We start from the raw sequence: 16,080 nt of genomic DNA, 5'->3' as shown, positions 1-16,080 counted from the left end.
TGGAGAGCTGTTGTTCAGCTGTGACACTGGGGAAAGATGTTTAGAGTTAAAAACAATAATCACGAAGATAGGCTGGAAAATTATCTATCACAGGTACCTGCGAGAGGAGCACCCTCTGCATCTGTCCTATCTGATATTCATAAGGAGCAAGAGATCCCGGCACTGGCACCAAGTGGTAGATGCACATTCCCGGTTCAGAAAGGGTTGAACGAGCAGTGCTGTTGCAGAGGCATCTGCAGCCCCTGCAGAGCAGGGTGAGCAACTGGGAGGGGAAAAAAGGAAAACCAAGGGGGAAAGGAGGGGAGCTCACACAGCTCCTGTGTTTGAGCATGGGATGGGTGCTGGGGCAGGCAGACAAGTGGGAACAGACGTTCACGGACGGGACTGAGGGGTTGTTGAATAAATGTGGACAGGAGGAAGCATGGAGAGCGTATAGGAATCGGGAACAGGTAGGAAAGGCAAAGCTGGGTCGTGCTATAGCCACAGCTGCGGTGGTTGCTTTGAAACTGGGGGGGAGAGTTTGGATGCTGGAAGTGAGACTGCCCTTGGGGGGGGTAGTGCCATGGTGTGGCTGCAGTGACTGAATTGGAACCAGACTGACAGGGACCTGGGGAATCTACCCTGGCAGATCCACTGGTTAAAGTAAAAGTAGGAACTAGAGGACATAAAGTGGAATTTTAGTGGATAGAGGAGCAACTTATTCAGTGTTAAATCTGAGAGAAAAGAAGAATTTGTTACAGATGTGGGAGCTGCTGGGCACCAAGAAAAAGAGAAAAACAACCAACCAACCACAAAGGACCCGAGGCATCTTTCTGAAACCCTTAAAGTACAAATTGGGAAAACAAATAGGAATGCATAAATTTTTATGCATGCCAAATTCTCTAAAATCTTGATTAAGGTGAGAAGCAACATTTAAAGAAGGCAGAATGGAATTTAGAGTTAAAAACAAACAGTTAATTGCAGTTTTGTGTTTAGCTTTAATTCAACAGAAAAGCAAACATGAGAACCTCCCTGAAATAGAAGAAATTCTTAATCAGGTGTATCTGGGAGTATGGGCATCTGAAGTTCCAGGTAAGGTGAAAAATGCTTTGCCTGTTAAAGTGGAAATAAAAAGGGAGGTCTGCCCAAGTAGAATAAAACAATATCCCTGAGAATTAGAAGATCAAAGGGAATTTAAAAAAAAAGTCATTGATAAATTTTAAAATATATATTATTAATTGAATGTGAATTGGAATATAATATTCTGGACAGTAAAGAAATAGGATGATAAAAGTTGCAGACTGGTTCAAGATCTCAGAGCAGTCAACAAAACTGCAGAGGATATTTGTCCAGTAGTAGCTAATCTGTATGATTTATTGACTAAATTGAACTATAATCAGAAATGTTTTGCCATCCTGGATTTAAAGGATGCTTTCTTTTGCTTACCATTGGCCAAAGAAAGACAAACTTTATTTGATTTTGAATGGGAAAATCCTGACACAGGAAGGGAAACTCAATTAACTTGGATGGTATTACCTAAAGGATTTAAAACAGTCCAGCAATTTCTGGACATCAGCACAAGAACTAGGATCATGGAAGCCACTGCTCAGATGGGGACTCTGTTACAGTATGTGGATGAGCTATTAATTGCTACAGAAACAAAGGAAGAATGTATCCAGTGGACAGTGGAATCATTAACTTTTCTGGACTGAATGGTTATTGGGTATCCAGACAAAAGGCCCAACTAATCCAAACCCTAGTTTCCTACCTAGGTGTCCTGGGTTCATCCGTAGCAGTCATTTGTGTCCTTCTTGTACCTGGTGCAGTTCTGTGGTTTGAGTTCTGGGCTGGGAACAGTTGCTGATAACAAGTATGTTTTGGGGGTGTTTGTGTTCAAGGCTTTATCTGAGCACATGCTCCAGCCAGGTGGAGGAGGGGAGGCTGGGAGGAAGGAGAGACAGCACACCTGACCCAGGCTAGCCAATGAGGTATTCCATACCATAGCACGTGATGCCCAGGATGCAACTGGGAGAGAGAGAGCAGGAGGGATGGAGCTCGAGAGGAAAATGGAGGAGGGAGCACGCGGTGCTCGGCTGGGCAGGGTGGAGTGAGTTATGGGTCAGTGGCTGGTGAGGTGTTGTATTCTTTTCACTTGTTATTGGCTGTGTCATTATTATTGTGTTATGCCTTAGCAATTAAACCGTTCTTATCTCAATCCGTGGGGGCTACATTCTTTGGATTTTCCTTCCTCACTCTCCGGGAGTTGGGGGACTTGGTTTAAACCACGACAGGGGGTTAAAGGAATTCCTTTGCTTAAATAAAAGTATTGTCTTTCTTAAGTACTTAACATGCCAAGGCATCGACTACTGATGAGGGGGAGAAGCAGATGCTTAGTTCTACTGATGAGGGACAAAAGCAGATGCTCAGCTCTACTGGTAAGGGACAAAAGCAGATGCTCAGCTCTACTGGTCAGGGACACAAGCAGATGTTTGGTTGTGCTGACAAGTGGGGCAGAAGCAGACGGGACATGGACCAACCCCAGCACAGCCCCAGCCCACAGGTGAGCTCCTCACCTCTCCGGCTCCTGCCCTTCTCCTGCTCCCTCTGGCCTATGGCCAGGGGACGGTGGCCCAGCAGGGCCTGGCAGCAGGAGGAGCGCCCCGGGGCATGCTGGGAGCTGTAGTGCTGGGGCTGCCGGCGGCCATGTTGGTGCTGGGGCTTGCAGGTTGTGCTGAGGGGAGGGCCGGGGCCAGCGCTGAGGTGAGCGAGCCCCTGTGGAGATGGAGACAGCCCCGCTGTGGGCACAGGCACCGGGCACCCCGACTGCCAGAGCGCCGAGAGCTGCCCCAGCCCGGCCTGCGGCCTGCAGCTGGCCCTGGGCCTGCACAGGAGGAAAGGGGAGAGCACAGAGAGGCAGAGAAAGAAGGGCCTGGGCTGAAGAGGTTACCTGGCAGGACGGAGAGCGGGAGCTGTGGTGAGTGCCCGGCCCTTGGGGCCGTGTCTGCCTCTCATCTCTCCAAGCTCCCGCTCCCTTTCCCCTTGCTGTCATTGTCTCCCTTCCCCAGACCTCTCTTCTATTCCTGTGCTGTCCTCCACGTCCCTCTCTTCTCCAAGTCCTTCTTTCTCTGTCTCTCTACCAGCCCCTTCTCCTGCTTGCAGCTCATTCTGTATCCCACCGTCTCTGTCTTTCTCCCTGCCTACTTCTCCTCTCTCTGGCTGTGTCTGCTGCTCCCAGACCCTTCCTCCATCACTCTGCAGGGCTTCTGATGCTTCTCTTTCTTTCTCCATCCCTCTGAGCTGCTCGTTGCTCCTGCACTTCTCTTTCTCTTAGTTGTTGGTCTTGTTTGTTGCTCTGGTTTTAGAATCCTAGAATAGTTAGGGTTGGAAAGGATGTTCAGATCATCCAGTTCCAAGCCTGTGCCATGGGCAGGAACACCTCACATTAAACCATGTCACCCAAGGCTCTGTCCAGGCTGGCCTTGAACAGTGCCAGGGATGGAGCATTCCCAAGTTCCTTTGGCAGCCTGTGCCAGCCCCTCACCACCCTCACAGGGAAGAACTTCTTCCTTATATCCAACCTAAACTTCCCCTGTTTCGGTTTGAACCCATCACCCCTTATCCTGTCACTCTGGTCCCTGATGAAGAGTTGCTCTCCCACATCCTTATAGGCCCCCTTCAGACACTGGAAGCTGCTCTGAGGTCTCCATGCAGCCTTCTCTTCTCTAGGCTGAAGACCCCAGTGTTCTCAGCCTGTCTCCATACAGGAGCTGCTCCAGCCCCTGATCGTTCTCGTGTCCTGCTCTGGACTTGTTCCAACAGCTCCGTGTCCTTTTTATGTTGGGAACACCAGAACTGCACCCAGTGCTGCAAGTGGGGTCTCAGAAGAGCAGAGCAGAGGGGCAGGATCACCTCCTTCGCCCTGCTAGTCACACTCCTTTTGATGCAGCCCAGGACACGGTTGCTTTCTGGGCTGTGAGCACACAGTCATGTTCATTTTCTCATTGACTGACACCCTCAAGTCCTTCTGGACAGGGCTGCTCTGAGTCTCCTGTCTGCCCAACCTGTAGCTGGGATTGCTGGGATTGCTCTGACGCAGGTGTAGGAGCTTGCATTTGGCTTGGTTGAACTTCATGAGGTTGTCATTGGCCACCTCTCAGGCGTGTCAGGGTCCCTCTGGATGGCATTCCTTCCCTCCAGTGTATCGACCGAACCACACAGTTTGGTGTTGCTAGCAAGCTCTCCCTGCCCCTATTTGTTTTTTACCCACTCACCTTTCCTCTACCCACCACGTCTTTTGATGATCTCTGTCAATCCCGTAGTCCTTACTTCTCTCTGCCCTGCTCCCTCTCCCACTGTTTGCCTCTCTTCCTCTTTCCCTGCTGCTTCTTTCTCCATCTCTGTGCAGATCCCTACCCTTTTATTCTTCTCATGTCCTTCTTTCCCTTTTTCCTTTCTTTCTTTCTTTCTCTGTCCCATTCCCTGTCCCATCCTTTCTTCCTCACCCTCTCTGTCCAGCTGGCTGTGCCTTCTTTCACTCTGGCTCTGGAATTTTTCTTTCTCCCTCTCTTGACCTGGTGCCCAGCAGTTGGTTTTGTCCTCCAGTGCTGCCCTGCTCTCTCTTGCTTCTCTCTCTGTCATTCTGGCCTGCTGTGCCCATTATTTTCATTCCTTCATCTTGAGCCTGAAGCCCATCAGGATTTTCTGTTCCATCACTTTGTCTTGCATTCTGTCCCTGCTCTTTTCTCTTTCCATTAGTTCTGCTGCCTTTCTCTTATTTCCCTTCTTTCTCCACCTCTGCCCTGCTCAGTCCCTCTCATTTTCTCTCTGTTTCTGTCCTGCTCCCTGTCTTTGCCCTGTCCCCCCCATTTTTCTGCCATACTTCCTCTCAGGGCTCCCCACCACCACTACCCTGTCCTGCTCTCTGTCACTCTTATTTCTCAGTCACAGCACAGTGTGTTTTTTTCCTTCCATCTCTCTGTCCTCCTGCCCAGCCCTGGCTTTCTTACCTCCAGCTCTGTCCTGCTCCCCATCTCTTATTTTTGCCTGTCTTTGCCTTTGTCCTGCCTTCCTGTCCCATTTTCCCTCTCTCACCTGTCCTGCTGCCTTTGTTTTTCTTGGAGAATCGGTGTCCTGCTCCCTTTCCTCATCTTCCCCTCTCTGTCCCCTGCCCAGGATGGCGTTGGGATCTGGAGGGTTGCCTGGGACCTGCTGTGAATCACAGTCAATGTGAAATTGAACGTACCTGAGCTTGAATGAAATTGGACCGATTGCATCTGGTTTTCTTCCCGTTTCCAATTCCAACTGGCTTTGTTGGTGCTGATGATCATGAGACCCTGAGCTGCAAGCATACTGACGGCATCACTCACTTTGGTAATGGGGCAGGTGGTCTGTGATAAGGATGTGTACTTGCGTGCTGGTGCTTTCATGAACGTTCTCTGGTTTTGCCATGGTTAAAACTCGGAGGATGTGACAGAATGGAAACCATCTTTGTAGTAGACCCTGAACATCAAAGGTGTGGATGTGCTGGCGATATCCCACCAGCCTGGAGATGTGGGGACTTCAGTGAGAGCCCAGTAAGGATCCCGTTTTGTGCTCCGGTAGAGGCTGTTTGTGCACACTGTCCCAAGAGGCATATTAGCATGGCTTTGAGATCTCAGAAGAGACGCTGCAGGATGCAGAGACTGTGGTAGCATTGCTTGTTGAAGGAGTTTGGTGTTACCTTTTGCCCCTTGCCTTCCTGTCCCACAGTACAATGTGCCCTTTCATGCCAGTGCAACTACCTGGAGCAGCACAGTGAGCAGTGAATGTCTTAATCAGGGTGTTAGCACATTCCCGTTGCCCTCTGAGGGCTTTTCTGTAGCTCAGGGTGTAAGTGAAGGAGGTTTATAGTTGCACAGTTTTCTAAAACCTGGATGGGGGTAGTGAGCTGCCTTAGAGCATTTGCAACATGCACTGAAAATAGGTGGCCAGGTGCACAAGTCAGAATTTCTTGTGCTTGTTGCTGAAGCCTCTGTCTCCTTAAATGATGCATCTAAGGATGCAGTTGATTTTTTTTTGGGAGAAGCCGGAGGGTTCCCTTGTGCACGGGGATGCTTTTGTTAACTGTGTTTTTCTGCTTTAGGCCTCGTCACGCAGCCAGATGTTTTGCTGCATGTAGCCTTCTGACCAGCAGTGGCAAGTCAAGAAACCCTGATATCTGTCAGCAGCACTGGTGAGCAGCTGGGAATGTGTGTGTGTGTCCTGCAGGCTGCTGAGCCCCAGCACTGGCAGCTGGCTACCCTGGACTTCCCCCGCTGTCTCCGGCTCACCACAGAATGGCTTGCCCAGTCCCCATAGCCAACCTGACCCACATCCCACAGCAGTCCTATTCAAGTTGTGTTTTCAGTGAGAGTCCTTCCTGAGTGATCATTTCCTGGGAGGACAGTGCGATGATGGAGGTAAAGTGTCCCCCCATGAACAGAAGGCTTTTGTGGGCCTCGCCAGGGGCAATGCCTTGGAGGACACCCTTCAGAATGGGGAGAGGAGTAAGAGTCTAAAAATTCTTGAGCTGGCATGTGCTATTCAAGGAGAGAGGCTAGGACACAAAATATAGAATTTTCAGAGTAATTCTCTGTTCATGGCCATGAGGTGTACCAGTGAAACTGGGGCATCCTGAATGTGGTTTTACAGAGTCATGGAATTGTTAGGGTTGGAAGTGAAGTCTGGAGATTTTCCAGTTGAACCCCTTGCCAAGGCAGGGCCACCCAGAGCAAGTTACACAGGAATGTGTCTGGGTGGTTTTGGAATGTCTGCGCAGAGGGGGACTCCTCAGCCCCCCTGTGCAGCCTGTTCCAGTGTTCTGACACCCTCAGTGTAAAGAAGTTCTTCCTCATGTTGAGATGAAACTTGTTGTGCTTTAGTTCATGGCCATTGCTCCTCGTCCTGTCACTGGGTAGCACTGAAAAGAGTCTGGCACCATCCTCTTGGCACCTGTCTTTCAGATATTTCTGTGCATTAATGACAATCCCTTCTCAGTCTCCTCTTCTCTAGATTAAACAGGCTGATTCTTACACATGATTGTTACACCTTTCAAGTGTTCAGTGATTTGTGCAATGCCTACTCAACACACACATATAGTGCTGTTTTGCAAAGCAGCTCTAATTGTGTGGCGTTGTCATCCATCTGCTTCTTTCTTGAGCAAGACATCCCTGCAGCTGGTCTTGCTGCCGTACCTTATCTCTGCTGCAAGGTGACGGGAGAGTTTCAGTGAGATGTCAGAGGGGCTGTGCTGCTGCTCTGTTCTGGGTAGTGCAGAGGTATCCTTTCTTCTTCAGAGCTGGGGCTGTTCTTCTCCCCCTTGCAGTGAGCTGGTGTTCTTTAGTTGTGCTGACTGAACCACAGCTATGCAGTTTACAGTGTCAACTATATGGACTTGAAGAAAGTTCGTACAGCTTCATACTCTAAAGACCAATTGCTACAATAGTTAGGGAAAGAGATTTTCCTGACAGTCCCTCCTTTTCTTTTGACCATCAGGGTCACACTGTACTGTTCACTGTTCAAGGCCTGAGTTGAGTTCATAAGGTCACACAACAGTGAGAACAGACATACATCGTTAGAAAGCAGAACAAGAGAGGGAGTATGACACCTCAGCGCCTTTTAGTTCACAGTCCTCTACCTTTGTCTGGGGGTCAGGAAGTTTGCCACCCAAATAGATTTAGTGGAAATCCCTGCCTTACTTCATGTCATATTTTTAAATGAGTCTTTATCTTGTTTCTGTCAGTTTTGTTTTTGTGGTACTGATTCACATAAAACCCCCAGTGGCTGTTAGTCAGCAATGCACATAATCTGTAATGTGCATGCTCTGTCCAGTAGTTCTAAAAGGTGATCTAGAGCTAATTGACCCCATATTACCATTTGTGATAATGATTTGGTTTCTTCCTGTAGGGCTGTAACGCTGTTTGTGCTTTCAGGAATGGCTTTTTCGAACTGCCTTCAGGTATTTGCAGTAGCTTGTTCTAGTTCTGCAACCCCTAAGTGTGATACAAAAGCTGTTACAGAGAGGGGGAATTTAGAGCTACATTCTGCCAGAGGGCTGCAACACTTTTTCCTGTAGCTATCAGTAGTTGGGAGTGAGGGGCTCAGAAGAGATACTGATTCTAACCTGGAGCCTCTCCCAATGCTGGTGGCACATTTGTTACTTTTTAGTCCTTTTCTCCAGAGTTGAAGCAACTGTGGATGTGTGACAGTGGGAAAATCCATTGGTTAATGGCAATAAACATAAATGGTCATTGGCTGCTTTGACTGAAGTCTGTGATTCTTTAAGATGCCCTCAAACAGCTTGTTCAGTCCCCTCCCTTTGCTGGCTCTGTGGCACGGGCACGGGGGATGAGAGGATGGTCACTGTGTGAGGTCAGGCTGGGGAGACAGCAGGGACAGGAGCAGCTCAGGGCAGTGACAGGCCCAGGTGTGATGGGTCCCCCCCTTTGGGGTGCTCGGAACTGCACGTGATACAAGCCTTTTGTCACAATGCGCTGGGTCACCCGGGTGCACTGTGTTGTGGCACCTGGTGAAGGCTGGGGCAGAGGTGCTTGAGTCACCATAGAGGTTGGTTGGTCGATCCTCAGAGTGCTGCATGCGGGAGAGGACACTGAGGCCAGGCTGGGGCTTCAGGGAGCTCTCCTCCCCTGGGCTCTGAGGAGGACTGGGGCTGGTTCCAACATCACGGCACAGCTCACTTGCTGAGCACCGTAGCCTGGAGTAGTTAAGGTGGCAAAGCCAGGGCCTCACTAAGCCAGGATGGAGGCATGAGGCTCTGTCAGCCAAGGCTGCCTGATATCTCAGGGCCTGGCTGTGGCAGAGTGCTGCAGCCTCTGAATGCCGTTGGCCAGCACAAGCTCAGCCTGTGCTGCTCACCCCAGCGCCCTCGGTGGGCTTTGCCACGTGCTCTCACCTTCATAGAGGCTGCAAGGCCTCTATCTGTCATTTGCTGAGCTAGACACGGTAGTGGAGCAGGCACTGCCTGGCCCCGACCATGTCTTGCATCCACTACAAGTTCTTCTCCAAGCTGGACTATGATACAGTCACCTTCAGTGGCTTCGACATCTCCCTTTGCGACCTCAAGTGCAAGATCATGCGCAAGGAGAAGCTGAAGGCAGCCAACTGTGATCTGCAGATCAGCAATGCCCAGACCAAAGAAGGTACGTGTGCGCAGCAGGGGCAGGGCTTTGGGCATGTCCTGGCTGGTGACGTTGCAGAGCACCCCATGATGGCCGCAGCCAGCAGAAGCTGCATTCTGCCTTTGATGGCTCATCCCCACATAGCATGAGTGAGCCTGGGGCCCATCCCGCCAGGTGGCAGGAGCACCAAGAGGGTAAGCAGTGCCAGAGACTAAGTGGGGTGGTGTCATGAAATCTGATTTGGCATCCTGCTGGCTACACCAGTTTGTCAAATGTGCACACTGATTTACAGTGTCCAGAATAGAGCCCTGAGCTTTGTAAACCCCTGAGGGGAGCCTAGGTGAAGCTAGATCTAGCCTTAGTCTCAAGCTTGGTCAATGGTTTATGTCTAATGGAATGTAGAAAAAGAAAATCAAGGTAGAATCAAGCTAAAATGATGTGCATAGAAACTGAAGATGAAAGAGAGGAGACCCTCCCACCGAGACACAAAGTTCAGAGTGCACCCACCCCCTGGCTTTTTAAACTCCTGAGAGAGCCTAGGTGTGGTTGGATCTAGTCTTAGCATCAGACTTGATCAAGCACATGTAAAGCACTGAGCAGATGAGACTTTGGAGTGGTTTGTGTATCTCCAGAGATCTATTGGTTTTGTAGCCTAATAGAAGCAAAAGCAACTTCAGTTAGTTCAGGAATGCAACCCCTGTATTAGCCGGCTGTCCTGTAGTGACCTCTGAGACCATTTTGCTGTTGGCATTCAAACTTTTTAAGAAAGGAAAAAGATTTAGCTGGTGGTGTTTGGTTATCAAACCTGAAAATGTCTTGAAAGGTACTGTTAGTGTGTTCAGACAATGAAAGCACGATGTTATATATAAGATTTGGCTTCTGTACCTGTAAAGGCCTTCTCTGAAGTGCTGTGTAGTTCATGATGTACATGCCCTTTTGAATATCTTTTCCTGTATTTCTGTTGGTTTCAGAATACACAGAAGATGCCCTGATTCCTAAAAACTCATTGGTAATTGTTAAAAGAATCCCTGCTGGAGGAGTTAAAGCTACCAGCAAAACGGATGTTACGTAAGTGTCCACACAGCATTGCATTCTTTGCTGTTGGTTTCAGTGTGTGAACTGTTCCAGCGCATATGAGACATTCAGATTGTATCTTTCTTGTTAAAGCTTCTGTTAATTTTTGTTGTCACTGGGTGGATTTTCCTGTATTGGTCCTGAAGCAGACTTATGTTTTTAGGCCTGCTGGGATATGGGGTTCAAACTGCAACAATAGAACCTTTTAAAATGATTCTATGGGGTTGGTTGTTGGGTTAATTTTTCTGAGAGCCAAGTTGTAGATCCTGTTTTGTCTGCGTGGAGAGATTCCTTGTTAAATGTGTTTGCTTTTATGGCTTTTAGAGAGAAGACAGTTCTGCAGTGTAGTGTAAACTTAAAATTTGCTCCTGTCTCAGAAGAGTCTGATTCTTAGTGTTTGACTTTTTCTTGTATCTGGGGGAGAGGAACAGGATATGTCAGGTATTCTTATGCCCCAAATGGCTGGGGCTTGCATACTGGCTATGCGGGAAAGACTGACGTTTGCCAGCTGGCAAACCATGCAAACAAGAAGTTCCATTCAAAAGTGATTCCTATTAGTTTCCTAAAGTCAGGGTCTGTTTTGGGCAAGAGGAAAAGAGCAGTGTCATAAAGTGTATTGCCTCTTGTGCAAGTACAGTGAAGGAGTAGTTAATCCTTTCCAAACCTGAAGCTTAGTAAGCAACTTAGCACATTACCAGCAGTTGGTGGCTATCCTCCTGATGCTGTTTTACCTGTATGTGGGGCTGAGGAAAGAATGGCACTGCTCTTCTAGCATTGAAAATTGATGGGGCAGATCAGCTTTCTATTCCTTCAGCTGGAAACATTGCAGAAACAGGGGGTAGAGTGCTTAATGTTTGGTCAGTGAGTACGTGGAATCGCAGCAAGGTTTCAGATGGAATAAGTATTTCTTAAAATGCTGCAGCATTATCGTAAAACAAATTCTGGAAATTAAGACTTTATTTATTTTTTTTTGTCGCAGGGCTCCTCAGTCACACAAAATCCCAGGAGCAGCTTCTTTCAGGTGACATTTCTACTACTAGTTTTAGTCAGTACAGCGTATGTAACATGGCTAGTACTTTTACACTTTCACGGCTAAGTACGGTAGATACCTGAGCACAGTGCTTGGGCTTCCACAAGGAAACACTGTTCTAAAGGCTAAGCTGCTGACAGTTTTGTTAGTTCCTTGTCAGATGACTGACTTTTTTCTTTCACTGAAGTAAACTTGGCTTTTGAAGTGTTGGGGCTATCACTGTTCTGCCATAGAAACTAAAGTACTGTAGGTGACACCTGTTTGTAATAGTAGGGATGTACAGATTGCCTGAAGTTACCTTCATAGTTTGAGGGTTGATTATTTAGGAACACAAAACTGTAGTACAGACTTGATATATTTGATACTTAGGTGGCAGAGAAAATATGAGTGCTTTCTCTTGCACAGGTGTGTTTTGTATCTGTAAGTCTGACTTAGGACAAAGTAGAAATGGGATTTTGGAGGTTTTCTTAGTTGCGCTGAATGACCAAGAGATAACAGTTTGTGTATACAAATAAATGTCCATATTCAGTAGACTATCAGAACGTAATGTTGTGATGTTTGGGTTTTATAATTGATTTTTGGTGCTTTCTGTTGGGTACAAGTGCTTTAAGTTCTGATCACCTTTCTGTCTCCTCCTAGAAGTCGAACTGAGCCAGTGAGCAGAACATCAGAAGCAGTACGTAAAAACCCAATCTCACCTTTTTTTCTGCACACTGCACTGAATTCTAAACTATGTAGCCTTGTATTAATTTTCCAAACATTAACTTCATGTATCTCCCAGTAAAACATAGTACAGATTGTCATTCAAATGTACTGTTTCATCATAGTGAAAACTGAGTCACGCCATCAATTTGCCCAGTTCTGATGTGAATGCTGGGATTTATGCCTAGTAATGCATGGTATTTCCTATTGCATATGCTAGAATATGTCCTGTGTGACTGTGTTGTGCAGATAGTGCCCGATCATCTTTAGTTCACGCAGGTTCCAGGTGTGCACAATTGAACTTGGTGCCATGTTCGAGCTCTGTCTGCCTATAGCTAGTAATGTTGTGAGTTTGCACAGCCTCTTCTGTGCTTTTTGTAAAAGCTACACGTCAGTAGTAGCTCTCTGCAAACACTGTGGCCCATTCCTAACTGGGGCCTGAGGACTTAATTGTGGCAAGCTATTGGCGTAGGCAGCTGGGAGGGAGGAGTGTGTTTGCAGTGGAGAAAAAACTGCCATGACTGTGCTTTGAATCCATGCTCTCATCACCATGAAAGACTGGGTTTGCTCTGACAGAAGAACAATAAAAATTCTCACAGTTCCCAAACTAATTTGGATAGTTTGTCCTGTGGTCTATAAAAATACAAGATCTTTTTTTCTCCATTTTTATAGGCTACTCTGTCATAGTAAACACCTTTTTCTTTTTCTTTTTTTTTTTAATAATTTGAGCAGTTTCTTTTTTTATAGACAAATTGGCAGGTTACTTTTGTGGCTGATGGTTCAGATTGGTGTTTGGGTTTGGTGGGGTATAGTGAATTTGGCATCTTTGCAGTTCTTGAGAAGAAGGGCAGAGCACATGTTTCAGGGCTGCTTTTTTTCTTGACAGGCAGCTACTGTGTTCATCAAAGCATAACTGTATAAATGCATGTTTAAGTGATGAGACATTAACCGATTAATTTGCAAACTACACTGCAAGTAAGATTCCTGTAGTGATGCTTCCTTCTCCAATAAACTTGAGCATTTTTCACAAGGGCCCCTCTCTGAGATATTCTGGAGCAGTAAGTCCATCTCCAGCCAGCTGGTTAATTTAGTTTCGTCTCATTAAGCACAAAGGCACTTTTCAGCTGTCACAGGTTGGGACTTTATTCTGAGCAAATACAAATTACAGTAGGTTGGAAATGCCTCTTTCAGTGACACGCAGTGGGTATAGTGCAGATTTTCAGACTGCAGTAGGGGTTAACTCTTGCTATGTTTTGATTCTAGAACTTGAATATGCGTTTATTTTTTGCTGCACAAACGAATGGTGAGTCTTCTGCATCTAATTCTCTGGCCCAGCTTTCAAAGGTGTGTATATATATGTATTGTAAAATACTTAAGAATAAGTGTTTCCTTCATAATTTTAAGCCTTACTTGCAGTCTATAGATGGATAACTGTTGTCATGTGAACAAAACTTTAACTTTTAATAAAGTATTTATTTTAACCTTAAGAAGTATGTATAATTTGATGCTGTACTCTCAAGAGTACTGGCCAATTTGGGAAGACAGAAGGGGAGTGCCTTCTCAGCACCAACACAATGTTGCAGCGTTACTCATCTTCAGGAAATAAAGCAGCAGTACTTCAGAAGCTTTTACTGTTTTTCCTATGTTTCATTAATTTTGTGTTGGAATCTAACAGATTTTTTACAAAGGAATTTAATTGTCTGTATGTTATGGACATTTCAGGGCAGTTTGCAACAGCTGAAGTACAAGTGTTTCTGGAACTTGGACAATGGCATGGCTGGTTTTGAATTTCTGGTCGTCAGAGGCACAGAAGCATTCTTTGAATACTGCACAGTCCCACAAATTCCAGGCTCGAGACAGTGGAGAACACAAATTTGTTTGAATGCAGACTGTGTCAGCTGTGTAAATTGTGTACTTGATTGTTTAGAGGACTATACCAGTGTGTATCTACAGTGTACTAGATGTGACCAGCTGAAGATGTTGCAGTGGCCTGTTTTGGGATGGAACTGCGTGCTCATTTGGCTCAACACTGTAACTTCAGCAAGACACTAATGACTGCACTTTGTGCAAAAGCATAGAGTTAGCCAAGTCAATGCAAAAGATGGGAGCTAGTTCTTTCTGCTGAGAAGAGAGACAGGAGTTCATTGCTAAGAACGAGAGGTCTTCCCACCGGCAGCATCTTCCCTCTCTCAGTGAAGAAATTAAATGTTGTGCCTTTGGCTGTCCCTGCATGTGGCCTTGGTTCTGTAAACCCATGTGAAGTTTTACTCTCAAATGTGAAAAACTGTCCAAGTGGTGCCCATTGAACCTTTTGAGAAACGCATGAACAAAACATAAAGCAGCTCAAAACTGTTACTTGCTCTAAACACTTTATTCAGACCAGCTTAGCACAGGGGCATTGTGCTGTGAAATATTATCTGGGGAAATGCAGTTTGGATTGCCTACAGGACTGGATGGTCATGTTTATACTGAAGAGAGCCTTGTGTCTTGCTGAGGGATCAGAAAGACTCCCTTCAGTGCTTCTGTGTCTGATGCTGAATTTCAGCAAGCAAAAACTAGAGACCTGACACTAACATAGTGTGTTCTTTTTAATGCTGCAAAATGTAAAACATATAACTTGCAGACATCTTTCTCAATTAAATGCACAGTAACCATCTTCTCCTTCAAATGGGCTGGAGCTTCAAAACCAGTTGAAAACTATTGCTAGTGTCATTTCTTTTCCTCATCACTTCAGTTCACTTGGAAGAAAAGTGGATGGGTTACACAAGTCTATGTCAAGCCTAAGGTTTTGAGTGCCCAAGAAGGCTCTTTTCAAGTAGGCTAGCAGGCACATAAGCATCATTTACAAGCACAAAGTCTCCCCAGCGCACTCTCAGGACAACTGTTTCATAGAAGCATTTGTTTTCAGGCAACATCAGCTAGTATTGTGGTGCTGTGTACAGGACTGAGCAAGTGGTGTTGTCTTTGGCTGGCTGAGCTTGCATGTGTTTCTAATGTGTGTGTCAAATAATTCTGTGTTAAACAGACTGCCAACCTGGCTGAAGCCAGTGCTTCTGAAGAAGATAAAATAAAAGCCATGATGATACAGTCTTTCTGTGAATATGATCCAGTCCAGTAAGTGTTGATAAAGTCAAATCAGTTCTTTGATGATTATGGAAAAATTGTGTAGATGTTTGTTTTAACAAGAGAGACAAATGCATACCTTTCTTTTCCTGAAACCTTTTTAGTCCCATGAAGAAGCCCTTGGCTACACCTCCACCATCATATGTTTGCTTTCGGTGCGGAAAACCTGGCCACTATAGAAAGGACTGCCCAAGAAATGGGGTAAGATTTTGGGGACTTGTGGTGTTACTTTCCGACCTTGTTTAATTTCTGACCTTGGCAGTCAGGTAACAAACACAGGAATAATCGTATGAAGAAGTGTTTATCTTGAGGTGAAATACAGAGGTTACATGGCAATGCTGAAAAGCCCCTCAAAGTTCAAGGGAAAGCCGGGATTATAAATGTAATGTTTTCTTTTTTCTAAGCCACAGACATGAAATAAGTCCATAGATCTTTTCATCTGTGAATTTACATGCATATTTTTATGTATTTCAGTACTACTGGAAATGTTTCTGTTTTAACTCTTTTTAATGAGAGCTGGCGTTTTCAGTATTTTGCATGAAACCAAGATGTTTCTGTTGACCCCATCTATTGAGTATTTGTGTGTTTTACCGACACAAGTCTCTGGCTGAGTGTGCATGCCCTTTAACATTAGTCACTGAATGTATACACATGAGGTATGAATTCAACCTTCATCCATAGCTGGTGAATAGATGTTTCTGCAGTGGCTGACCCAGAGCCCTGACTTAAGTTTTCTCTCTGAATTGTGCTTTGGGGGAGGATCAGGTTTGTGTGTCTTCTCCCAGTGGATCGTGTGCTAAGGGATATTTCACCCTTAAGAAACCTGTTGTTAAGCCAAAGAATGTCGGCTCAGATCAAAACTCTGCTTAAGCCTTTCACAGAATCGTAGAACCAACTAGGTTGGAAGAGGTGCATCAAGTCCAACTGATGCTTCAGGACTGCCAGATCCATCAGGAACCGTGTCACTAATGCCCTCGTCTACGTGTGTTTTTGCAGAATTCAGGGACAGTGATTCCA

At 46.1% G+C, this 16,080-nt stretch overlaps 1 protein-coding gene across 1 annotated transcript; it reads left to right on the top strand.

Moving 5' to 3' along the window:
• The first annotated feature begins 8,989 nt into the window (after positions 1-8,989).
• On the top strand, positions 8,990-12,853 carry LOC117438683 (E3 ubiquitin-protein ligase RBBP6-like). Its single transcript, XM_034074125.1, has 4 exons — positions 8,990-9,155; positions 10,106-10,202; positions 11,878-11,953; positions 12,827-12,853. The coding sequence occupies exons 1-4, from the start codon at positions 8,990-8,992 to the stop codon at positions 12,851-12,853; spliced, it is 366 nt and encodes a 121-aa protein (XP_033930016.1).
• The last annotated feature ends 3,227 nt before the right edge of the window (positions 12,854-16,080 follow it).

This window comes from Melopsittacus undulatus, unplaced genomic scaffold, assembly GCF_012275295.1.
Source record: "Melopsittacus undulatus isolate bMelUnd1 unplaced genomic scaffold, bMelUnd1.mat.Z mat_scaffold_55_arrow_ctg1, whole genome shotgun sequence".
Taxonomy (NCBI): domain Eukaryota; kingdom Metazoa; phylum Chordata; class Aves; order Psittaciformes; family Psittaculidae; genus Melopsittacus; species Melopsittacus undulatus.
Note: the sequence above shows the minus strand (reverse complement) of the source record. Positions and strands in the feature narration are given on the sequence as shown.